The sequence below is a fragment of the Artibeus jamaicensis genome, unplaced genomic scaffold, assembly GCF_021234435.1.
Source record: "Artibeus jamaicensis isolate MK-2021 breed Jamaican fruit bat unplaced genomic scaffold, CSHL_Jam_final contig_64, whole genome shotgun sequence".
Classification (NCBI taxonomy): domain Eukaryota; kingdom Metazoa; phylum Chordata; class Mammalia; order Chiroptera; family Phyllostomidae; genus Artibeus; species Artibeus jamaicensis.
Window position 1 is genome coordinate 11,016,106 of NW_026521911.1, and position 27,318 is coordinate 11,043,423.

Genomic DNA, 27,318 nt, shown 5'->3' on the forward strand with positions numbered 1-27,318 from the left:
GGCTATGAAAAGTGAAATAAAGAAAGACATACAGGGAACCAATGATGGGTGAAAGGTAATCAGGACTCATATCAACAATTTGGACCAGAAATAAGAAATAAACATTTAACCAGAACAGGATGAAGAAACAAGAATTCAAAAAAAAATGAGGAGAGGCTTAGGAACCTCCAGGACAACTTTAAATGTTCCAACATCTGAATCACAGGGGTGCCAGAAGGAGAAGCAGAGCAAGAAATTGAAAACTTATTTGAGAAAATAATGAAGGAGAGCTTCCCCAGTCTGGCTAAGGAGATAGACTCCCAGGAAGTCCAGGAAGCCCAGAGAGTCCCAAAGAAGTGGGACCCAAGGAAGCACACACCAAGGCACATCATAATGACATCACCCAAGATTAAAAATAAAGAGAGAATCTTAAAAGCAACAAGAGAAAAGGAGACAGTTACCTACAAAGGAGTTTGCATAAGTCTCTCAGCTGATTTCTCAAAAGAAACCTTGTAGGCAAGAAGGGGCCGGAAAGAAGTATTTGAAGTCATGAAAGGCAAGGACCAACATCCAAGATTGCTCTATCCAGCAAAGCTTTCATTTAGAATGGGAGGACAAAAAAAGTGCTTCCCAGATAAGGTCAAGTTAAAGGAGTTCATCATCACCAAGCCCTTATTATATGAAATGTTAAAAGGACTTAACTAAGAAAAAGAAGATGATAAAAAATATGAATAGTAAAAGGACAACACACTCACAACTACCAACAACTGAATCTAAAAAAAAACGAAACAAAAACAAACTAAGCAGACAACTGGAGCAGGAACAGAATCACAGAAATAAAGATCATATGCAGGGTTATCAGTGAGGAGGGGGTGGGGAGGAGAATGGGGGAAAAGGTACAGGGAATAAGAAGCATAAATTGTTGGTACAAAAATAGATAGGGTGAGGTTAAGAATAGCATAGGAAATGGAGAAGCCAAAGAACTTATATGTATGACCCATGGACGTGAACTAAGGGGGGAATCAATAAAATATACTTTAAAAAGTTTAAACTGTTTTATATACTCACAATTATTGCTTCTTTTCCTTTTTAGCTTTTGAGTTTTATATCTTCCCTTTTCTAATATATTTAACAAAGTATCCACGTTTTCTTTTAGTACATTGACAGTTTAATTTTTAGCCCTTTAATCTTTCATCTACTGGAATAGATTTTGGTGTTTGATGTGAGAACCAGGTGAACAACTACTGTTTTTTGGACCTTTCCTTCATAGAATCAAATTTCTACATCTTTCAATATTCCAATTAGACTCCAAATTTCCTCAAGTTAGTGATCTAAGGGAACATGAAAAAGTAAGAATAAACAAATGATTTGGAGTCACAGAGAACTGAGTTTGAAACCTGAGTCTACCAGTTCTATCTATGTAACTTGGAAAAGTGACTTAAAGTCATTGAACTTCAGCTTCCTTACCTGTAAAACAGGTATAATACCTACATATCAGAGCTATTGCATGAACTGCATTAAAAAATGAGAAAATATCTGTAATGAAATAAATGAGATAATATCTGTAAAGCCTTTGACACAAAGCCTAGCACAAATAGGCATTCAGCAAATAGCATCTTTATTACTGTATTTCTTCAAAGAGCTGTGATTATGAGTGATTAAATAAAATCTAATGCAAATTAACCAATGCAAAATATAGCATATGGGTTACTTCATTTTTTCCCCCTTAGGAACTTCAGCATGAAAAGAGACTTAGAAACTTGCTCACCCAGAATTTACACACCAGAGATGAACTCCATTAAAGGAAGGGACTTGCCCTAGGTCATATCAGAGTTTGTACAGGGTGAGGACCAGTCAGGGCTTCTCTGTTTTCCCTGGAGCAGACATTCCCTATGATGGGTGTGTGTTTGTTATCCACTGGGCCAGGAATAATGGAATCTTGCTCACCTTTGGCCTTTTTCTACATGGGTCTCCCCATTTGTAGTGCACTTGATGCTGCTCTCATCCTGAAGAAAGAATACCCCCTTGACTGTACCCCTGTTGATTTCCCTCCAGGTTTTAGCATGTATGTTCTCCTTCAGTCTTTCGAACTTTTCAAGGTCACTTTGCTTCTTATTTCTATCCCTGTGATTTGAGTTTTTATCAGTAATCTGTGTTAAAGAGCAGTTTCAGAGGAATTCAAGAACAGTTTACATCATTGACATGGCATTTTAAAATACCAAGTGTGACACAGCCTCATATACTTATTCTTTCTATTTTTCTGCTTCAGTTTGAATTTTCTCTTCTTGAAGCATGGACTGGGAGATTGGATGCCATTAATTAGTGTTGAGATGAATAGCGATAGTCATTGTTAACATTCACTGATTATCAGGCATGCTCATATTATAGGTGATATTTATACATTTTCTCATTTAATCTTCAGCAGTCTTGGATTATTCTTCTGATTTTATAAATAAGAAAACTGAGCTCAGAGGGAATCACTTACTTGTTCAAGATTAAATGGTTGCAAGAGGTTACGAATTTTAAATAGTCTAACTAAAACTCTTGAGCTCTTAGCTGCCATTTCCTATTGTTCTTCTCTCAGTATCCTATCTAATTCTATGGCTCTATGCCTGCAAGATTCCACTTCTGAAGTCTGCCTTCCAAGCTTCCTGGGACTGACAGCACACCCTTGGGTGTGACACTCGGGTCAGCTCAGCAATGGGCCTGAGCGACTGGGTTTAGACATTATGGCCCAGCTTCTGATGATCAGATCATGTAGAGCTGAAGCAGAAGGCTTGGAGACACTAAAAAAATCCCATCTATTGCCATCCCTTATGTACACAACTGTGCTCAGATCATAGAAATCTCATTAAATTCCATTTGTTATGACATCCTTTTCACAACCAAGATAGTAATGGATAGGACGTTTAGAATTTCTAGTTAATTCAAATGGTTACAAGGTGGTCGTGGTTGGTTTTTCAGATGCTGGTGTGAAAGAGAATGGTGTACCATGTTCAGAGTTAAACTTTTTTTTAAGATGAGCATATTGTTTGCTACTTCAGACACCAGGGCCCCTGGCCTGGGGATCAGGAGTTCCCTAAATAAATAACTCTATGCTCTCTAGTATTTCTTAGTATTATAGAAAGGATAATATCAGAATGAGAGAATTTCATAAATGGGGAGAACCTTTGTGATTATCTGTAACCACCAATGTATACCTTTAAGCCGATAAAACCACATCATTCATATGCACTTTCTATCATACCCAAACATATTGAACTTTTTCATTCCTCTGGTTTGGGCATTTGTGCATACTTGCAAGGCTACTTTCCTTATCTAAAATGTAATTTTACATCCCTTCCTCACCTGAAAAAAATTTTCTAGTCCTTAAAAATTCAGTTTGAACAAACTTATGGAATGTGCTTATTTGTTAACTCCTAAAGAAAGGAGCTTGTCTTACTGAAACTTGTGTTCCTAGTGTAGGGCCTGGCAAATGGCAGGTGCATAAGAACTGAAGGGGTGAATGAATAGACAAGTGAATAGACAAGTGAATAAGTGAAAAAGGTATTTGCACTACCTTATTCCAGGCCAGTGGTCACTTAAACTTTATGTGACCCTGAGTTAAATGACCTCACTCTCTTTCTTGCCCCTTCATATAATTCTCGCCACAGGACAATTTGCCTCTGCTTGCATGCATATAAGGTCAATTATGGCAACACGAATATTCACTACAATTATTTTCCTTTAATGTGCTCCTAGCGAAGCATCTAGATGCAGTAGCTAGCGAAATAGCTACTGCTAATGTGCTCCTAGTGAAGTAGCTAAATGCAGTTCTGGTACAAATTTCATTTCTTTAAAATATTCATTTTAGTCATTTCCTTTTCCAATTTAAGTGAACCAGAGTGACACATAGCCATTGTCGAGCAATTGACTATTCAGTGGGAGACAATGATGGGTAAACTGAAAATTAAGTACCTGGCGGTAAGTGCTATGACAAGAACAGGTCAGAATGCTCTGGGACACAGAAGAGGGGCCCCTTCCAAGGGATGAGGAGGTATAAGAAAGCTTTCTGGAAGAAGTGACATCAGAAACAAGATCTGAATGAGTTATCCAGGAAGGGCTGTGGAGAGAGGGAAGGGCAGAGGAGTCGCAAGAGTATTCTAGGCAGAGAGGGAGGCAGATAGGGCAGTGTGGAGGTGAGTCAGGGTATGGCATACCTGAAGGAAAGAAAGTCATTGTTACTGAAGGGCAGAGGAAAGAAGAGGAAGTGAGAAAGAGGTGAGAGATGAGGTAAGAGAAATGAAGGTGGTGATGGTGATGGAGGTGATGCTGATCACTAACTTGTGTGTACTTAACTCTGTGGCAGGCACAGTTCTAAGCCTTTTCTACATACCAATTTCCTTAACCTTCACAAAAGCTCTATGATGTAAGAACACATAAAAATGCCCATTTTATTGAGAATCCACTAGGGCATGGCAGATTAGATGACTTGCCCAGGGTTTCACTGCTAATAATGGTACAGCCCAGAATTGAACCCAGGCAGTCTGTTTGAAGAGTCTGCATTCCTAACCGTGGCACATTTTTTTTATCTCAAGGATTTGGTGGTACAGGCATGATAAAACATTTTAGCAAATTTGGAGTTTATTGTGACTGCAATGGGTAACCATTCCTCAGCTTAGAATTGAGAAATACTATTTTAGCATACTGCTCACAGCTAGAGAAAACCCAGAGAATATACAGGAGCCCTGTGTTATCCCCAGCCTTATTAAGAACTTCCCAAGTTGAATTTGTCCCTTTGGAGATTCTGCTCAGGGGGCAGCACTACTGTTGCGGCTGCTGAGTTTTTCCTTTCCAGCTCATATCATCCATCTGCTATGGAAACAGTGCTGTGGGAAGACCACTGGGTTTAGACTTGCAAAGGATAGTATTCAAATCTTGGTCTCCTTATTTACCAACGCTATGACCTTAGGAACTTGGGTAAGTTACTTAGCTCCTTTGACCTTCAGTTTTCTTATATGCAACAAAAAATATTAATCTTAATTTTGTTGGGCTGTTGTTTGGATAATTAGAGATAATATAAACAAAGTACTTAACATAATACTTGGCACATTGAATATGTACTCAATCAGTGGTAGCTATTTGTATTATACCATATCCATTATCTATGAAACCCAGACTTCAGAATGGCTTTTTTTAGCAATAATAAAATGAAAGAATAGATTAGATATAAGATTGCCTTGGAATAGTTAAGAGAAGCTAAGAAATACAAGTTTAACAGAATTATTAACTATGGAAAAAGACAAAGGGGTGACCCAGTGGGAAAGGGCTAGATAATTGGCACTAGATTTCAATTAAAGTAAGTCGGGTACAGAACACAAAGGACTGTTTCAAGCAAATTATTTCACTGTTGGGGGTCTGGTTGGTAAGTGGCAGGGGGATAGCAGGGAAGAAAGTGGGGCAGAATCAAATAATTTCTCCTTTATTTAGAGAGATAGAGATAGTAAGATCAGCAGATATATTACCAGTGAATTAAACAAATGTAGGAGGCTCCATCTTTTCTCATGAGGAAAGAAATCTATTTCCACTTTCCTGAGGTGATGTGGTGTAGTGAGGCAGAGATTCGGGTCAGTTGCTAACTCGGCCACTAACTGACTCAGGCCAGTGGATACACTGCTGTGGAAATAGAAGCTGCTGGGTCCCCCCATCTCTAGGGTCCCTGTGTTTCCAGATTCAATGATTCCCATGGTTTAAAAATAACATCTCGAAGGTGAAACATAAACAAACAAATGTAATAGAAGCATTCTCGGGTATTAACTGATCCTTATCACATACTTGTGTAGGAGTCAAGGAAACTATAAATATCCCACTTAATTCTGAATGGTGAGCAGGCTGGGGGGGGTTGGTATAGAGCATGGAGAAAGAGAGGAGACATGGCACCCTCACAAGTGAACCTTGAATGCCAAGTTAAGAAGTCTTGTCAGCCAAGGCATGGCTTAGTTGGTTGGGTGTCATCATGCAAAGTGAAGGGTGGCTGGTTTGAATTCCCAACAGGGCATGTGTCTGGGTTGCAGGCTCAGTCCCTGGTTGGGGTGAGTACTAGAGGCAACTGGTCAATGTTTCTCTCTCATATCGATGTTTTTCTCCCTTCCTTCCCTCCCTTCTCTCTGTCTCTCTCAACAAATAAATAAAATCTTTAAAAAGGAACTTTTGTTAATAAGTTGCTGGGGGGGGCTTTACAGAGGCATTGAATACAATTTTATTTGTGTTGGGGGGTAACTAGGGCGACAATGAAATGTTGGGGTTGAAGAACTAAGTGTTTAAGAATTGGATATCCGATGGGAGACTATTACAATTTTCCAAGTGGTAGATGCTGAAGACCTGAACTAGAAAAATGAGAATGGAATGTACAATGGGAAATGGACACAGACTTGAGAGAGGACACAGAAGGAGGTTGCATGGAACTGTTCTCCTCAGATAGCTTGGAGAACAAAGTAGAGTTTAAATAATACATATAGTGCTGAATGAGTAGAAGATGAGAGGTGAGAAGGGTGGTTAGAGGGAAGATGATACCTTTAATCAAGATGAGAACACAGGGTGAAAAGTGGGTTTGGACAAAGGATAATTCATTTTAAGACACATAGAATTTGCTGTGTCTACTGGACATCTTGTAGGCAGTTGGAAAATATCTGTCTGGAGCTTAGAAAAATAGTTCACGTTAATAATCATTTTAGTCTTGGTGTTTCTAAGGTGAGTGCCCTGATCTCACTAGACCCAGATGTAGAAGAGTCTTGTACGAAATAGGGATAGTAAGAGAACCCACTTCACAGATTTGCTGTAAGATTAGATTAGTTAATGCATGTAAAACACTCACAATAGGGCCTGGTATATAGAAGGACATATAATTATTAGCTGTTATTAACCTCTCCCCTGACACACCCAAAGGATGATCTGGGCAAGTATAAAGTTATCTCAGTAAAGACTCACCAGACCCAGGGGAAGTGCTGGGGGCTCAGACATTGCAAGAGGAAGCCCAGTGCCCTGGAAAGCCCTGTCCTAGCACTTCGGAGACCAGAGACCGGAATTTCTGCCCCCTCCTGCTGATACTTTATCTCATTTTGGGTGGTCCCTTTACCTCTCTGGGCCTCAGCTTCTTCATCTGGAAGGAGAGCCTCATGCTAAATGTCTGAGGTCCCTTCCTCTGCCTAATAAACAAATATATTCCATACACAATCTGTATTTTGTTGACAACTTGAGAAAAACAAACAGTTCATTCAGCATTAAACTTTTAAATACCCTCTAGCACATCTCAGAGTGAATGAACTAGAAATTGTATTTGAAGTGGAAATTTCTAATTAAGTTCCCTCTCCTCCTGGAGGCTGTTACACTTGGTGGAGAGTGATAACATTTCTGACATTTGCCGCATGAGAGCTCAAGACCCGAATCCTGGAGCAGAGGCAAAATGAGAAACCAATATTGAATATTTACATGCCTTAGCAGTTACAATTAGCATTCCTTTTAAATATGGTTTGCTGATGCAAAAGTGGGCATATATCAAAAAAAACCTTTAAAAGTGTTTTGGTTTACCAGGGTGTTTATAGAGGGCTGATCATTTTAGAGTCTTTGACTAAAAATGTTAAAATATAATTTGGCTATCCAAACCCACTTACTGCTGGCCAAAACACAGTAAATAACTTTCAGGATTCATGCATATTGAGTAATCAGGTAATTACCCTATAAGAATATGTAAATAAAAATAGTTAAAACCTTCCTCATATGTGTTATACAAATATAAGACAGTCCTAGTATCTTGAGCTCTGATTTTTCTCTCAACTCTGGATTTCTAAATCTATTAGCTTATTTGACTCTCCAGTTGGATGTCTAAGATTTTTCAAACTCATCATGCTGAAAAGCAAACTCTTAATTTTCTTCCAACCCTGTTTCTGGATAACTTTTCTACTTTCAGAAAATATTAATACCAACATCAAGTGCTCAAACCAGCATCTACCTGCTGACCTTAATTCCCTTTCCCTCCCACCTCCCCTTGTAATCCATCTGCATGTTGTGTACTCCAGCTCCAAACCACACTTCAATTCCACAAACTTCTCTCCAACTCCACCCCTGGGCCAGGCCACCATCCTTCCAGGGACCCTGCCACAGCTTCTTTTTGGGGCTCTCTGCTGTCACTCTGGCTCCCCCACCCTCCTCTATTCATTTTTGACCCAAGAGCCAGAATGATCTTTTCAAAGTATATATCATATTATATGTCTTTTTTTGCTAATTGTTTTGGCTTCTTGTTGTACTCTGAATAAAATCCAAACAACTCACTATACCCTCAACTTGTCCTTCTGATTCTACCTCATTCAGCTGCCCACCTCCTTTACTGTTCTACTGCTACAAGGGCTTCATTCTGCTTCACCTACATCCAACTTCCTTTAGCCTTGGGGCACTTGTAGCAGCTGTCTTTCTGACTGTAGCGCTCTTCCTTCTCACGTTTGATCCCTTGTTTTTCATAAGTCTCAGATTAAAGGGCAATTCCTCAGAGAGCTCTTTGCTGACTACCTGATTTAAAGTAGCTTTCCACACTGTTGTTTGTGTCCATGAGTGGGATTACTGGGAAAGGGTGGGGGAGACTGTGGAAGAGGGTATAGTGGGGGTAAAAGATGATGGAAGGGGACTTTAGTTGGGGTGATGAACACAATACAGTGTACAGATGATGTGTTGTGGAATTGTGCACCTGAAACCTGTATAATTTTTTAACTAGTATCACCCCAATAAATTCAATACAAAGGAAAAAACCCTTCAATTATCCCTTTCAAGATTGAAGAAAAAGAAGAAAATAAGCAACAAACTTCTATCAAAGGTAGCAAAGCAACATGTTATCAGCAGTTCTTTCTTTCAGAACAGTTGTTTTCAGTTCTCTGAGCTGTGTATCTCAGTTTTATCAACCTGATACAAAATATTACTCTAAGATCATGCCCTGCGTATATGTAAATTTGAACCTTAACAGAATGCGTTTGCAGTTAATATAGAAGTTAAAATAAAATCACGGCCATTATACTTCAGAATTATTAAACTAACCCTTAAACAACAAGAATTCTTTCTATGTACTTAATTACTACATGCAATATAACAATGGGAGAAGGGAAAAATATTATTACTATAAGCAGAGAGCAACCACACGTACTCCGAGTTTGCCTTGGATGTTTTCTATTTACTTCTGTTGCTCTGATATCTCATCCATGTTAGCACTCATACCGGATGATCCATTTTATAACAAATTATCATCATTGTCTACATCATCATCATCAACAGTTGTATGAAAATGGGCTGGGATGCTTTCTGTTCGGTCAGTTCCCCCTCATGGGCAGAGCTTTCAGGCTCACAACTGTCCTCAAGAAGCTAACCAAACGGTCCTGAGAAAGAAGTTATTTCACGCGTGTCATTGTATTTATAAAAGAAGAGTGGGAGGTTGAAGAGGGTAGGGGGTCAAATACATGGGGATAGAAGGAGACGACTTCGGACGGTGAGCACACTGGGCAACACACAGAAGATGTATTATAGAACTGCATGTTTGAAACCTACATAATCTCATGAACAAATGTCACCCCCATACACTTAATTTACAAAGGTATACCTAGACAAATAAAATATTTGAAAGATCTTAAGATAAAAGTAAATAAATACTTTTCCAGCCTATCTTTAACATCCTGTTTTAATTTCTTATAGAACTTAGGCCTATCTGATGTTTTGCTTGTTCATTATCTCACCCACCCCAAGTTGGAAATGCTCCCTGTGGGGACGGGTTTTGTCCCTTTTACCTCTAAACTATGATACCTAGAACACTATGTAGATACTTAACATTTCTTTTTTTTTTTAAGATTTTCATTTATTTATTTTTAGAGAGGGGAAGGAAGGGAGAAAGAGAGAGAGAGAGGAACATCAATGTGTGGTTGCTTCTCATGGGGCCACTACTGGGGACCTGGCCTGCAACCCAGGCATGTGACCTCACTGGGAATCGAACCCGAGACCCTTTGGTTCGCAGCCTGTGCTCAATCCACTGAGCTATGCCAGCCAGGGATACTTAACATTTCTTGAATTAACAAATGCTTATTACTTTTAGACCATGTAATTTTATTTAAATGATTAAAATTTTATGTAACAATTCTTTATTGCATATTTATCAAGAGCAAGGTACTGATCAGAGGACTTTTCAGAGAGAATTTGTCATGTAGCTACAGAATGGTTGACTAAAGTGAACTCAATGGATCAGAATCTTTGAGAGTGTGTTGCAGGAGACAGCATAGGAAGAGCTCTGAGACCGTACTGCTGTTGCTGGCCAGGGGCTAGCATCCCGGTTGCCAGGCAACACCTTTCCGCACTTAGGTAGCAGCTACAAATGAGCAGCCACAGGGGAAATAAAGGCAGGGCCCTCACTATTGCAATAAAGATCAAGAACTTAACACAGGAGGCTAAAAGCAAAGGAGGACATGCCTCACTTGGTGACTCAGTAGTCCTCAGACTGGTTTGATAACACTACCAGGCATTCCAAACAACACAGGTAAACTATGATAGTGCAGGGGGTGAGTTCTTGAAAGTCTGTGTATATCATCTCCACTAGCTGGATAAAGGAAAACCTTGAGACTGTGTATGCATTCCAAGGCATAGAAGGGGGAAGTGAGGGTATATGATGCCCAAAGAAAAGCCCCTAAAAAAACTTTGGTTAATTGCCTGCCTTTGTCATGTATGCAAAATGAACAAATAAGAGTCTGGAGCAAGATAAGGATTTTGACTAACAGATCCCCATACCTATGTTTGGGTAGTCATGTCTCCCCAGGGGGGAAGTTGGCACCACCATTAGCCATCAATCAATATGTAGCTCCCTCACCCCCATCCCATCAACTATACAAGTCCTCAGAACAAAGGCCTCACTCTCTTGGCCCTCTTGGCCCTTTCTTGCCACATGGTGGGGGTGGCCCTAGATAGCCACCCTCTGGCCACCCTGCTCTTGCCACCCTTGCTTTTGCTCTTGTATTAGAACTTAGCACTAATAAACTTTCCTTGTACGTTTAGGCTCGCTGATCTGTATTCTTTACTGCATCAGCAAGAAGAACCGAGTTTCTGGGAGTTTCTTCCATAGCAGATGAGCTCAAGATTCTTCACTTTTAAAATGCTCCCTAGGCTTAAGAGGAAAAAAAGGAAAAAAAATAATAAAATGCTCTCTAATGAGAACTGGTCAGTCAGCTCTGGGCACCTCTTATGCAGCAGTAGCTCCTTATTCTTCTATGCAATCCTGCTGACCCTTCATTCATGCTCTGCTTGATTTCTCTCTCAGATTGTGCTGTAGCTTTGCTGGTATAAAAACTCTCTGTCCCTTTGGGGCTCTATTGCCACTCAGGACTTGGAAGAATGACTTGTACTTTGAAAGAGAATAAATTAAAGTGAAAACAGTGACCCATAAAAACAATGACAGATTCAGTCTCTTCATTCCAGGGCTCTATTCACCACATTGTACTTTGTGCATGGAACTCCGCTGATGCAAATGTCTCTCTGGGTATCATGGTGGAGATATCCTTGAAGGCCCTATTCCATGTCTCAGTGTCCTCCAAAATACTGTTGTTAAGGATAAACTCACCCAAATCCCAAAACTGCTCAGTCGAAGGGTCAAACTCTGGGGGGTGAGACGTAAATCCTGTTCTCAAAGACCTGCTTGTCACCTCACCTTCTATTCTGGTATGAGGTATAGTATATTTCCAGACTGACAGATTCCTTTAGGTTAGGGTCATATTTAAAGCTGAGGTCTTTCCTTGATGGATGGTGGTAATCAAAGCAACCTTCTCAGTTTGCTCAGCATGCTCTCCCCTTTGGAATCAGTAGACTGATTGCAAATACTCATTTATTTATTTTTATGATTTTTCAATATATTTTATTGATTGTGCAGTTGTCTCATTTTTTTCATCCCCTTTATTCTCTTCTGCACTGCATCCCCTGCACCTGGACTTCACCCCACAGCTCTTTATTTCATGCCCATGGGTTGTACATATAACCCTTTGGCTTCTCCATTTCCTATACCATTTTTAACTTCCCCTGTTTATTTTGTACCTACCATTTATGCTTCTTATGCCCTGTATGTTTTCCCCCATTCACTCCCCTCCCCCTCCCTGCTGATAATCCTCCATGTGATCTCCATTTCTGTGATATTGTTCCTGTTCTAGTTGTTTGCTTAGTTTGTTTTTGTTTTTTTTAGGTTCGGTTGTTGGTAGTTGTGAGTTTGTTGTCCTTTTACTGTTCATATTTTTTATCATCTTCTTTTTCTTTGATAAGTCCTTTTAATATTTTATATACTAAGGGCTTGGTGATGAACTTCTTTAACTTGACATTATCTGGAAAGCACTTTATCTGCCCTCCCATTCTGAATGATAGCTTTGCTGGTAGGAGTAATCTTGGATGTAGGTTCTTGCCTTTCATGACTTCGAATACTTCTTTCCAACCCCTTCTTGCCTGCAAAGTTTCTTTTCAGAAATCAGCTGATAGTCTAATGGGAACTCCTTTGTAGGTAACTGTCTCCTTTTCTCTAGCTGCTTTTAAGATTCTCTCCTTATCTTTAATCTTGGATAATATAATTATGATGTTCATTGATGTGTGCTTCCTTGGGTCCAACTTCTTTGGAACTCTCTGGGCTTCCTGGACTTCCTGAAAGTCTATTTCCTTTGCCAGATTGGGGATGTTCTCCATTGTTTTCAATTTCTTGCTTTGCTTCTCCTTCTGGCACCCCTATGATTTGGATGTTGAAACGTTTAAAGTTGTCCTGGAGGTTCCTAAGCCTCTCCTCATTTTTTTTGAATCCTTATTTCTTCATTTTGGTTGAATGTCTATTTATTCCTTCTGCTCTAAATCATTGATTTGAGTCCCAGTTTCCTTTTCTTCACTGTTGGTTTCCTGCATATTTTTCTTTATTTCACTTTATGTAGCCTTCACTTTTTCCTCTATTTTGTGACTATACTCAACCATTTCTGTAAGCATCCTGATTACCAGTGATTTGAACTGTGCATTTAATAGGTTGGCTATCTCTTTATCGCTTAGTTATTTTTCTGGAGTTTTGATCTGTTCCTTCCTTCGGGCCATATTTCTTTGTCTGAGCACTTATGTTATGTTGTAAGGGATGGAGCCTTAGTTATTCACCAGGACAGGCAACCCGTGTCACTGCATTGTTGTACTATATGTGGGGGAGGGGTCAGGGAGGAGACAATGATGCTTATTCAGCTCTCCACCCACTTTAAGTCACTTTGTCTGCTACCCACAAGCAAATTGGGCCCTTCTCATGCTGATTCCCAGGTAGGTGAGTTTGTGTACATTTAGGACCCTGTGGGTCTGTCCAACAAACTCTCCTGTGAGGCTGGGAATTTCTTCTGCTGCTACAACATCCACAGGTTTTTTCAGTCAGAGGTTTCTAGGCTTTCTTTTCCTGCACTGGAACTTTGGGTTGCATGGTCTGTCTTGCTCCCCAGTTGTTCCCTTGGCTTATCCACACATGGGTGTGGGACCGCCTGGTCCTCTAGCTGCTGCCTTGACATGGGTCTTCTCTGCCCCAGCTGCCCTTCTCCACCCCCCCTCCCAGTCTGGATGAATGTTTCTCCCTTTACTGCTTTGTTGTCAGACTACCACATAGTTTTATTTCATAGCAGTTCTGGTTATTTTTTGCTTTTAAATTTGTTGTTGTCTTTCTTTTGGTTGTATGAGGAGGCAAAATGTGTCTATCTATGCTTTCATCTTGGCTAGAAATTCTATTTTCTTAAACTTAATTTTCTATGGTTTCTAAAATTAAACTACCACTAAATTTAATTACCTGTTAAAAACATTATCAATAGGAAATTGATTAAATGAATTATTAAAATCCATACAATGAATGCTATGCAGCCACAAAAGCAATGGAATACATGTCTAATATTACGATACTGAAAAATATCAGTGATATCTTGCTAAATTAAAGAAAAAACACATTGCAAAACTGTATGTATATATAACCCTGATTGTTTAAAAATGGGTATATAATCTGACAAAGAGTGCCTGGAAGTTTAAACAACCCAATGTTAAATGCTAATGGCAGTTTCAAAGGGCTGTGGTGGTGAGGCCATGGTGGATGAAAAATGCTGGAGAGAAGGGATTGTATTATATTTTACAGCCTATAGTAGTCTCAGAATAACTTTTAAGTGAACATGTATTGCCACAACAAGTTTCAAAGGTATATAAGAAGTTTTAACTATTACGTTCAGGGTTTGTGTTACTTCGACAATAAAAAACAAAAGATGCTGCTAAAATAAACTAAAACTACAGTGACGTTTATAGAAAAACTGAGTAAATTTGAATAATTAAAATTTTAAATGCTACGTAGATTAACTGAATAGACATTTACCAAGCATCTTCTCTGTGGCAGCCTTTACACTGAGTTTTGGGGATGCCTCGGTGAAGAAAGCAACAGCTCTGCCTTCAGTGACTTACCGTCTAAGAGAAGCTCTCAACCTGGTATAGAAATGTGGGGAAGGGGCAGATATTTCTTTGTTCCTAAAATGTCAGATTTAGGGATCAGTATTAGCATTAATTGTGCAAGGCAGGGTGTATTAAATGTCCTGCAAACTGTGACACAGTTATACACAGTGAAAAACTGTCCTGCCAAAAATACAATAGCACCTACAATAAAAGATATTGGATCAACATTATTTTTCACCTAAATATGCTAATTACAAATGAGCCTTAATGAGATTATAGTATAGATGAGGGAGATTTTTGGTTCTTTTTTCTTTCCTACATAGTTGATGTTCTTCATAAGCATTAAAATCAGTTTTAAAGGCAGTAAAAGACTGTCTCTAGAGACATACCTGTCAAATGGTCCATTCCTAAAGAATCTGAAAGGCCTAAGTAAGACTAAGGTGCTAAATAAAGTATTAATGAGGTCAAAATACATTAATTTAAAACTCAAACTGTGGCTGCTACATGCACGGTTTACCTGACATTTGTTTCACCACAGCTCCTCAGGAAAATGACATTCTTTTGTATTTGGACTTACACATATTGTGGCATCTGACTATTGTCCATAATTACATTTTAGCATTTCTCTCACTTATTCCTCACCTAAAAATAAGGTCATCATCTCATGGCCCCAAACCTGCCAGGAACCAGGTTTTCTGAGTTCAAGAAAATTGTGTCAGGGACTAAAATCCTCTCTTTTAATAGTTTCATCTATCGAATCAAAGGGAGGAGGTCCGAATAGTCACTAATTCTGAAAATCAAGATGTGTTTACCAGTATTGTTAAGAAATGATATTTATTAATCTGTTTGCCCTTGAAAACATCTTTTGCTTTTGTTCTTTCTTACCTAATTTATTACCCTACCTTTAAGTCTTAATGTAGGCTATTGCAACAGACACTGCCCCCCATCTAACCATTTATTTTGAAAACTGTCAAACAACAGAAAATGGAAATAATAGTATAAAGAATATCCATAACACTTTACTAAGATTCAATAGTTGCTGCTATATGGCACATTTATCCTCCCTCCCACCCTTCTCTTTCTCTGACAACGTGCATTTGTCTGTCTGTCTACTTATCTATCTATCCATCTATCTAATCTCCTATATAAGCACATTGCCATTATTACACCAAAGAAAGCTAACAGTAATTCTATGCTATCCGGCATTCCTATTCAGACTTCTTTAATTGACTTCAACATGTCTTTTATAGTTTTTGTTGTTTAATACAGTATTGAACCAAGGTTTATGCATATTTGGTTGTTATTATTATTCTTAAAAACTACCTTATTATTTTTTTTGTAAAATTGACATTTTTCTTTTTCTTCTTTTTTTTGAAGAGTTCAGGCCAGATGTTTATAGTCTGTTCCACATTCAAGATCTGGATTTGTCTAATTGTTTCTTCCTAATCAGAAGCAGGTCAAACATTTTTAGCAAAATCTGGGGACTAACACTGTGTACTTCTTACTGTATCACATTAGGAGGAGGGCCAAAATGTGAGCTTGTCTCCTATTTGGTGATACCAAGTTTGGTTTCTTGATTAAGGACCACCAGATCTCTCCCATTCTAAAGGCACCTTTGTAAGTACCAATCTGTGGGGTGATTTTTGAGACTGTGTGAATATCCTTTTACCCCAAAACCATTCATTTTAATTAATTTATTTTTTTATTTTTTTAATATTTTATTATTTATTTATCTTTAGAGGGGAAGTGGGGGAAGGAGAGAGGGAGAGAAACATCAATGTATGGTTGCCTTTTGTGCGTCCCCTGCTGGGAACTGGCCTGCAGGGAACCGGCCTGCAACCCAGGCATGTGCCCTGACTGGGAATCGAACCGCGATCGTGTGGTTCGCAGGCCCGTGCTCAATCCACTGAGCTACACCAGCCAGGGCTCATTTTAATTTATTTTTTTATACTTACTAACTATACTTGCCTGAAATGCTTACTTCATTGAGGGTTGAAAAATAGTAATTTTCTAATTCTCTATTTTTCTCAGACCATTAGCTTATATTCTTTTGTGCAGAAAGCCTTTCCCTATATTATCGTATTACCTCCCCATTATGGGCTACTGATTTTTTTGTTGATGAACATTACAGTTTATTGCTGTGCAGTAGACTTTTAACTCACCTGCAAGCCTCTTCTAAATTTTCTCTCTCCCACCCATACTTCCTCTTTTTTTATTACTACCTCTTTGACAGTCATTTTGTATATCATGGCCAATCTACTTTTTTTTTTCAAATACTGCTTTTCACAGTTACACATGATACAGATTCTCATATTTTTTGTTACTCCTCACTGCTTGTAGGTTACATGCAAATTCTTTATCCTCACCTTTAAGGCATTCCATCTCTGGCTGTTATCACATGTCTCTCTAGTTTCTTAAGACAACAGACTTCTCCAATGTGAGGAAATATTACAACTGTTCTTCTCCAATCCTCCCATCTCACAGGCCCAGGGGATAGAGTCTCTTGCAGGGTCATGCACTGTTTTTGTCGCAGAGTAGAAATGAAAGTGCCTGTATTTAGTCCTCTATATTACACACCTCCTCTCTTAAGCAAATCCTCTGCTGCAGCCAGAAGCTTCCTGCACACCCTGTTCCAATGTGATTGCTTATGGATCCCTTCCTCCCCCCTCTTCTGCTTCCTGGATTCTCTAAAGTATTGATCTTCCTCCATGTCCAGGCCAAGTTCTACCTTCCAAGACTCCTGTTGATGGTCTGTGCGACTCACATGGCCACCAGCTCACAGGCTGGCAGCATTATATAAACTTCCTCCTTTAGTGCTTCATTATTATTTTTCAAAGTATGGATATAATTTGAGTTCATTTTAACTAATTAAAACAAAACTGAAGAACACAATTAAATTGAATACCTCCTTTATTCTACTCTAACATTCAGGTAACCAATGAATTGAATATATGCTATCTATACATTTTCTCCAAACACACATAAATAATATCCTCAGCTATATTTCTGATGTCTAGAATAGCATCAAGTACATGTAACTGATGTGTATAGTTGCAAAAGCACATATATTTACCTCCATATATAGTTATTGTTTTAAAAAATAGATCATATGCCTCATTGTCACACAATTTACTTTCCTTTCCCATTTAAATCACCCTTTTATGCATAATGTCACTAACTAGACTGTACACCTCACGAGGGCAGGACCAACCATCGGGTTAGTTTCTGTATTCCTGGGATGTGACACAAATTCCCTTCCTCATAGATTATTATTGAGGGTGATTTTCATTACATGTGCTGGATATATTTCTTTCTCTTCTCTGAAGAGGTTTCAAGGTTCACAAAGACTCTATTTCTCTCTAAAAAAAAAGCATTATTAACCAGTGCACCAAATATTTGGTGGTCAATTCCAGTGACTAATAACGAAAAGAAGACAAACTAGAAAAGGAAGTGATGAGAGAAGAACTAATGGAGGAGACATGCGGGGCCCGGAAAAGGAGAGCATCGCTTTCCTTACAGGCTTTTTATCCTGAATGCTGTCTTTTTGGGGCAGTGCCAGCTGGACCTCACAACATATAGCCCTCACTCTAACAGTCAATAATTTCATATAAATTTTCTTTATGGCCAATTGGAGAACCAGAAGAAGCAACAAAATAAGCTCAAAATTCTTCTGAGAAGACAAGCTTCACGAAATGGAAAGAGGGTGGGAGAATCCTCTAGATTGCATCACCTTCATGGCTTCCTTTGTCCTCTCAAACGCATATCAGAACTTCAAGAAAGGAGCCAGGGCTGAGCACAGCCTTTGCCACCAGTCTCAAGGGAATACTGTATGTAAGCATCGGAAAATTTCCATTTACATAGTCAGGAATGTACTTTCAGTCATTTGAATCTTTTCTAATCACAACCAATTCCCTCCTCCATCCCTCCTAATTTAGTGCAGAGAATGCCACTCCCTGCAGAAAACAACTCCCCAGCGAAGTCTGAGTTTCCATGGTTAGTTGTTGGAGCTCCAGATGTGAACAGAGCTGAAGCACCACCTTCCCTGAGATAAAGAACAAATGCACCAAGAAATCAGTTTCCACTGCCTTCCTTCACTGCCTTGCACAGAATGAAAGAACCGTAAACAATAGGAAGGAGGGGTAAAGAGAACTGGGAGAACAAAAATGAAAACCAAGAGAATAAAGACGGAGGGAACCCAGCGAAATTGGCTTGTCTCAATCTGTCAGAACCCAGGAATTTAAAGGTGGATGGAAGGAGGATGCTAATGAAGGTAATACTAGTAACCAAATATTGAGCAAAAGGGTACTGTGCTGCGTTTGTTGTGGCTAATCTTCCCAAGAACTTAGGTGAACTCAACTTTTAAAAAGAGGAGACAGGCACAAAAAGGTTAAAAGCTTCCACAACATCAGAGCTGGGACAGGAGTTTCATCTTTGTGATACATGGATTGTGTCCCCCTCCCCCCCCCACACACACACTTATGATGCCCCCCTCTACAATACTGGCTGCCTCAGACCCCCTTCTATCTTCGCAGGAAATACTCTGACAGCCACTTATGCCGGGGTACGGCTGAATCAATGCCCCAACCCCCCACAAAACAAATTTCCCTTCACTGTGATATCACAAAAGGAAGACTTTTAACGGCAGTTCCAGCTCCTGCTTGCTAGTGCCCGTCATCACTGTGGGTCATTTTGCTTTTCCATCCCCATTAACAGTTCCCTACAGGCCTTGGTCCCTAAGGGTTGCTCCCTTCCACCCCAATCTGCCAATGCAGGGGCCAGCCCCTCTCAGCCCCTCTGCCACTTTGGATGTTACAGAGAGCTAACAATCCCTCTTTGCTCCCCCCAGCATCTTAATCAATATTAAAGCCTTTTACATCCCCGTGGCCAAGTTCAGTGCCCTCTCACCTAGCTCGCTATCCTTAAACACATGTACTTTTGATGCTACACTTGGGGCCAGTTACTTGGAAGACAAGCGGCAGGCTCGGACGCATCTCGTGAGACCGACCAGCATTAAATCAATAAGCACGGGTACAGGAGAAGGAGGAGCAACACTGGACGTGCCCTGAAACCCAGACCTCGGACTCTCAAATTCCACTCCCTCCCGTAACCGCTGCCAATATCATAATAAAATATACATGACTATCCCTTGCAGTTCTTAGCCCTGGGAGTTCTTTGGAACTCAAGACACATAATTCCGGATTTTTTAAAATCGCTTTCTCGGTCTTTTAGCATTGCACGCAGCTTCCTCTTGTGATTTTCTCTTTTGCCAAACACTTAGCCATCTGGAAAAGTTACCGCGAACACTGCCCTGCAGAGATGGGGGTCTCTCTCGATGACACCGGTTCCCGCTCCCCTCCCCCACGTCCCCGCCTCTAGGTCTCACCTCTGTGATCCTCTCCGGATCGCTCCGCATCTGCATCTGTGACTACATTGCCTCGCTTCTCCCTTCCCTACCTTTCCTCTGCGGCTGTCTATTCCCTCCTCCTGCTGCCGATCTCTCTCGCCTTTCTCCGACCCCCTCCCTCTGACTGATCAGTGATCTGCCTCGAATCTCTGCTCCATCCTTTTTTCCCTTCTCCGGTTGGTTTCTCCTGCTCGGTTGGAAAGGCAGACTACTACCACTTACTGTGTTTACTGCCCAACACAGAGTTTCTGGAGTTGTGTTGCCCATTTGAAGTGTAAACTGGCTTGGTGTGAGAGCCCTGTGATTATGCTAATAAAAAAGTGTTCTCATTCATGAACACAACTGAAACATTGGCTTAGCTGTCAAATACAGGAAACCCGAGGAGCTTATACTCGACCTAAGATAAAATTGTCTCCGCTTGCGTTTTGAAATGCCGTCTCAGGCTGCCCTGTTTGTATTGAATGCTCTGTGAGTCTACATCAAGGAGGAGCCTTAAGTGAGGGTTTTCTATGTTGGGCTGCTGGTGGGCGAAGCCTTCTAGAGTTTATAGGGCCCTGGAGCTGCTGTAAAACATTTTCCCCCAAACCCACTTGTTTCTCTGTCTAATGTGGAGCCTTGCTGCACATCAAGGAACTGACTGAGTGTTCAAACTGCTTCCTAGCATTGTCATTACAAGCTGAATGTTGTAATTCCAAGTCAGCTTCCCCATCTGTCTTTTTTCCCTTAATTAGCACCAGTCAGTCAACAATAGCTTAACTTTGGGCTTTTGGGTATGTGCATAGCTCAAGGTTTACATCACTGCCATGGTAACTAACCTCCATTTATTATCCAACCTTGCCAATAACTCAGTGTCTCTTCAAAGCATGAAAACATCACTGCGTTGATGCAATCTTAGTATGCACCTCGGCTACAAAATACAGGGTTAAAGAAACACCTCGGGAAGAGTCACACTGGAGACACGTAAAATGGCTGATAGAAAACCATGAGCATCACGTCAGATGATAGATGATTATGTGCACGTGGTACCCGAATGCAGGAGATACAGACGTGGTCAGCACTGCTTCTCAGAGTTGAGTGTAATGAGAAAGTCAGGTAAACTTGGAAAATGACATGACTTTTTCTAGGAATAGGACACAAGATAAATGTGCATAAAAAAGCACAAAACACTAAGACAAAGTATATATACTTGTACAATGTGTTTTTAGGATAACTTGTAAAAAAGGTATGTGTTATATGTATGGAAAGTCTTTTTTTAAATTTTTTATTTTTTATTGTTGGCTTGCATAGTTTGGCCACATAGTTTCCTTTTGGAAACACTCATCCACCTGAGGAGTAAGAGTTTGGTTCCCAAAGCAGGCAACTTGTATTTGGCTTTCTGCCATCTAGAAATTCCTGGCTAATGTTGATCTTTATCGATTGCTATAACTTTAGTATTTCCTTAAAGCAAATTGTTCTGTAATTATTCATATTGTTTATATGTATATTCAAATACATATATACATATATATCCTATGGACCAAACAATAAATAAGTTAGGATAATTCAGTAGTTTAGTACTTTTATGTCCCAATAAGTGGAAAAATCCAGGAATAGATATATTTTAAAGAGTGCTCAGTGGATGTAGCTCTAGCTTCTGTTACTAGTTGGCTTTGCTTAATTTATTAGGCAAATATTGTGTGAAAAGAGTCCATGAGGTCTCACTCATAGTTATGAATCTGTGATTCAATCATGTAGTTAAAAAATACATATATGCCGAATCATGTTTAATTTTGCAGATTGCTAATTTCTTTTTCTGCCTCCTTTCATTGTAAATGTCACTCATGTATCTACTCATTCAAACATTCATTCTAGAAGCATTTATTTGGGAGTTACTCTGTTTCAGGTCTTATGTCACAAATCATGACGCCAAGATTATTTAGAGGCTGTGTCTTGAGGAGTTCTTGGTCTATAATAGGATTTCCTCCTTTATAGAATTTTATCTCAAAGGCTGAATTGTAGAAAATCAGTTTTTTTTCAAAGAACTCAAAATGTATCCATAATATTAAGTGCTGATGATAATTGGTATTTCATTTTGGAGAATCCTTTCTTCCTTCTCACCTACCTTCCTTCCTTCCTTCCTTCCTTCCTTCCTTCCTTCCTTCCTTCCTTCCTTCCTTCCTTCCTTCCCTTATCTCACTTTCTCTGCATCTCAACCCCCAATTTCTCCACCAATGGGGGCAGTGTAATAGGAGGGAAATTGTGTGGGTTTTTCCCAGCAGATTCAGCTTTGAAATTTGGGCACTGCCTCTTGTCTGCTGTGTGATCATGAGCCAGTTACCTGCTCTGAGACTCACTTTCACATCTGTGATGCAATGTGATGATAGGACTACTACTCCAAGAGTTGCAGTGTTAAAGGACTGAATAAGATGATGCATATAAAAATCTCTCAATGAATATGGCTATTGCTTTCAATACTAAAGTCGAAAAATATTCCTGCTTTATGTAACATCCTTTTCAAATGAGTAAACCAACAAAGGTAGCTTTTTTTGGCCTGAACCCTCTGTAGAGTCTTTCACACTATTAGCTATGGCTGTAACCTCTACCCAAGAATTCTAAGACCAAGGCATCTGTGAGGATTCCGTAGGTACTAGATAGGTAGGAATCCATATTGATACAGGGTGCAGCCAGGGGGGCCCCCCCCCAAAAAAGATTTAGAAAGGTGTCCAGAATTCAAAGTGTATAGAAATATAAGATGTCCTCACAGCACCCCCCCCCCCCCCCGGGGAAGAAACGAATGGAGCAGGGCCATTGAGAGCTGTTTTGCATAGCAATGGTTTTGCAGCTAACCTCTGGAATGATTATTTAACATATCTGTAACCTTTAACTAGTTTCATAGATATGTTAAATAGCAGTGGCCAAGTTTGGAGCCAAGGAGAAGGGAGTAGCAGGGGACTCAGGAGAATGTAACTAGGGTCGGCGCTCCTGAGTGAGGGAGAAGGTAGTGGACTGGGACTCAGGAGGATATAACTAAGGTCTGCACTCCTGAGTGAGAACGGAGTGAGGAGGACTTGGACTCAGAATGTAACTAGGGGCTGTGCTCCGTCCGGAGTGAGGAGTGCCTGTGTGGGAGCTTGGAAAAGACTGGCTCCAAGACATGAAGGGTCCCCGCTTGGCCAGATGGGGAGAGAGCCACACAATTTCAGCAGAGTGAGGACCCCCTCTTGGTGAGGTGAAAGAGGGAGCCACGTGGTTTTGGCAGGGTGCAGACCCCCTCTTTCCCAGGTGAAAGGGAAGAACCACGCAGCTTTGCCAGAATGGAGATCCCTGCAGCCAGGTGAAGAAGAAAGCCACATGCTTTTGGTGGAGTGCGGACTCCTGCAGCTTTGGTAGAAGAGGCCCACGCGGCTTTGGGGTGCCCCCCTTTGGCCGCGGGGCCTGAAAAGCAAGAGAGACTTCGACTGGAACTGGGTACAAAGGACTCTTGCCAGTGGACCATGAGAGGGTACCACAGTACTTTGGATTAACTCGAGATCCTGCGCAGTGACACAGCTGACGGTGCCAGCGGCCTGCAATACAGACGTGTGCTCTTTTCCTGATTTACGGTACCCGGAGCTGGGACAGTGGGAGAAGGGAGCGCAGTGTGGGTGTAGGTGTATACCCTAAAGGACTTTGATATTTTAGTGGTGGCATTAGGCCTGAATAGCATTAAATAAACATTTTGTTTCCTTTTCACAAATCTCTGGCATTAAGAGATGTCTTTCCAATTGGCGGCGGACAGAAGGGCCCAGTAGATTTTAGTATTTTGTTTTTGGGAGGGGCCCCTGTTGTATAGCAGTTTTGGGCATCCCTAGGTGGGCCAAATATTGTATTGCCCCTCCCTCGGACCTCTTGTTCGGTAACAATATTAGTTTGAATTAGTGTACAAAATTGCCAGTATTGCCTACAAAAGTGGCAATTACATATGGTTTGACCTAGTACTACTACTATACAACTAAAAGCAAATTTCAATTTTGTATTTTTTAATGTGAATGGCATATTAAATTGCTTTTTGGGATTATTTCCTGGTTAAAATATTTAATGAATAAAATCCATTTTATTTGCTTTTAGATTAAGGAAAAAATGGTAAAATAAATATACTTGTTTTTTTTCCAGAGTAGTTTTAGAAGGCTCAAATTTGAGTCTGATGTTGTAAAAATTTCAGCCTTAGGCAATGGGTTAGACGATATTAAAATCTATATTTATTATTGACTATTAAGGAAAAGAGCAAATCTTTGACTATTTTAAGAGAACATCATTAAGATTGCCAACTAATGAGCTGAAACTTGTTCTGACTGTGACACATTACTGAGCAAAGATTAGAGGAAATTAGTATAAAGGGAGAAAAAGAGACTTTTTTTGGCTGTGTATGTGGGAAAAATGGAGGATTGGGAGTGTGTAGGAGAAGTGTGAGTATATGTGGGGGAAGAAGTGTTTAAAATGTACAAAGGAAACTAAAATGAAGCAGAACAATGCACACTGGGGCACAGGCTTTCAAAATCAGCTTTCAGACAAGCACTTCTAGTGCTAACATCAGAGCCTTTTCTAGCAGCCTTTGAACTTCCATCTGTGCTGTCTCCTGGGCTGGGAGCCCTCTGTCACCTTTGCCTTGGGAAGTCCAATTCAAATCCTACTTCTTCCATGACATTCTTCCTAGTAAATAAAGGGCACTGACCTCCTCTGTCCTGAAAACTGAGCAGAGGTCTATTTCTTCCAACTTCCTACTCCCAGCCGCTTTGTAAACGGTTTGTGTTTTTGTTTAGATGTAATGTGTGGGCTAAGAAATAAATTTTTCCATTTGAAATGGCCTCAAGATCATTTTGTCTACATTTATTGAATGCCTGCAATGGGCCACGTGCTGGAATCAATGAAAATAAGACTTGGGTTTGCCATAATGCAGATCACAGGCTCATAAAGTGTAAGAACATACTCATTCTATGTTTCTGGAAGTCTTTCCACACAGGGGCTATGGTAGAAAGTCTGTAGTTCTGACATTTGAGATTCAGTGCTTTGGCTTTAAGCTTGTTATATACTATAACCTTGATATAGTTGAGATAAGACACGGCCTTTTCCCTGACATTCAACCTCAGCACAAACTGCCGTATCTGATTTATCAAGAAATAGGTTTTCATCGAGGGCAGAAAAGGACCATGAGGACACTAGAGTTCTAGGTAGACACAGTGTGAGGAAGGAGAGTTCGCCCACAGACCCCAAGTCTGGGAAATGTAGCAGAGGTCAGCTTTCACTTGGGGCGGGGGGGAGCAATGCCCTTGGATTGAGGAGAGGCAGCAGCTACCATATGAAAGCCTAATGCCCCTTCTTTTGGAGTTTGAGGCTGGCTCACAGGGCTGTGAACATAGTGCCCCCTAGTGGCAGTACTAAAGCAGGCAGGGCTTCCCACTGCCTGCTCTGTGTCAGGTTCCATGCTGGATGGTCTATATGTTCTGGCACATTTAAGCCGAAGGGTGCAATGCAGCTCTGGTTCCAAGGCCACCATTTTTCTTTCTTGTTTCCTTCTTGGGAAATAAAGGAATCAGTCGACCTTAAAGGCTAAATGCTATCCCAAGGGAAATAATATTGAATAAAAGTCCACTTGAAGACCAGTTTATGACATACCACATGAACACAACTTGAACATAACAATATTTATTTTTAATGTTTTCAAGAGTAGAAATAAATACTCTTAATGGGGTTCTTTGACACTTACTAAAACTTTCTCTCCTTTGTAGGAATATATTCTCCCAAGCCCCCTAAGTCCCGGTGGTTGGCCCTGGCTGGTTTGGCTCAGTTGGTTGGAGCATTGTCCCATACATCAAAAGGTTGGGGGTTCAATTCCTGGTCAGGGCATATACCTAGGTTGCAAGTTTGATCCCTGGTTGGGGCACATACAGGAGGCAACTGACCAATTTTTCTCTCTCACATTGATGGGTTTTTTTCTCTCTCACCTTTCCTCTCTCTCTCAAATCAATAACCATATTTTTAAAAATTAAAAAAACATCCTGTGGTTGGTCAGCTGGCCTCTGCTTGAGTAATAGCAATGGAGTGAAATGAGACCCTACCACTCTACCCCCTGGACTTAGCACAGTGAAGACTCATAGTAAACACTCAATAACACCATAAAATGGAGATTTGGTGAGGCTCAGTGACTTGTTCATACTTAGGCATTATCAACAGTATTTGAAGACAAAACCATCCGCTTCACTAACTTTTGCTTTTAGCTGGTGCCTCTTTTGGTTCTGATGCATTTTCTGGGGCAACAAAAAACAAGTCACTCTACTGACTTCCCCATTGCCAACCTTTAGGGTTTCAAGTTTATTCAAAAGCTTGACCTAGACCATCCTGTATCTACTATCTCTTCTTCAATGACGTTCGAATGGCAGCTCTAAATAACCTTAGAGCTCAAGCTCCTGGATTTCCCGACGTGTTTCTGCACTCTTTTTCAAAGGGCCTCCTCTAAAAGGTTCAGTGTAGCTTTATAAGATCTGTAAGACCATTCTCTTCCAGGATACAAAGAATTCTAAGGAGTACTTCATTTATCCCAAAGAGGCCCTTAATTAAGGTGGAAAGTAAATGTCTTCTTCTAAGATTTTGCATTAAATCAACCACAGATAGGCCAATGGTCCAAGATACATTCCCTGTAATTTTAATCCTCTCATAAGCACTGGCCATCACCTCTTTGTAGGTATTTTCCCACCGCTCAGGCTCACTGTCAATGCCTGTGTCTCTGAGGTCAGACCCTTCCGAGGGACACCAGCGATGTCCACTCCACACAGGAGTGCCTGAGGCTGCACGCTCTCCAAGGATCTCCTCATGATAGCTTTCAGAGTGGTTCAGTCAAGGAATGAAAACAGGCTACCAGCCACTTTCAGTAACACAGTTTTGGAGAAATTCTGTCCATTTTCAGGCTATGTAAGTTAAGTTGTTCGCTGGGTTGGAAACAATAGTCGGTTTGTAGCAGGCAGTGCATTGGGTAATATTGGAAATCATTAATTTAAACATGACCACATTTCACTGCATTAAATTAAGGCACATTTATCCCTTTTCCTGGCATGCACCTGGTGTGATAATCACTATGTGATGTTTTCAGGGACAATCTTTGTTGGCATCAGTGTTTGGCATTTTCATGAAAGGACTGCTGTGTTTAAGGTCCACTGTCCCACCCCTTGGTTTGCTTCCTCAGCATCCACAAAGGCTTGCTCATCACTCAAGCCTGCCAATAAAGTGATAGCACAGGCTGGGCCAACGGAACCAGTTCCTATAACAGAGACCTTGTTGTGATTCATGACTTCCTCAGAAGTGAAATTTGTCCTAAATTCATGCTTGACAGTTGTCATCTTGGAGTTAGGGGTCAAAGAGCCAGTTGGGCCTGAGAGAGGCCTGCCACCTTCAGGGACACAGGGACACCTCCCAAGCAAAGGAAGCCTCCTCCTTCAGCACACACTCTCTTGCTGGCC

The 27,318-nt window shown here is 40.5% G+C and overlaps 1 protein-coding gene across 14 annotated transcripts in view; it reads right to left on the minus strand.

Annotated features, from left to right (window-relative positions):
* DLG2 (discs large MAGUK scaffold protein 2) overlaps nucleotides 1-27,318 on the minus strand; it is a 1,926,133-nt gene that overhangs the window by 308,030 nt on the left and 1,590,785 nt on the right. The window contains exon 1 of one of the 14 annotated variants that reach the window (XM_053670848.1): nucleotides 19,829-19,917. The exons of the other annotated variants lie outside the window; for them this stretch is intronic. Coding sequence (XP_053526823.1) covers nucleotides 19,829-19,864 — 36 coding nt within the window. The 5' untranslated portion in view covers nucleotides 19,865-19,917. Of the gene's footprint in view, nucleotides 1-19,828; nucleotides 19,918-27,318 lie in introns of those variants that run through there. 14 annotated transcript variants of the gene reach the window in all.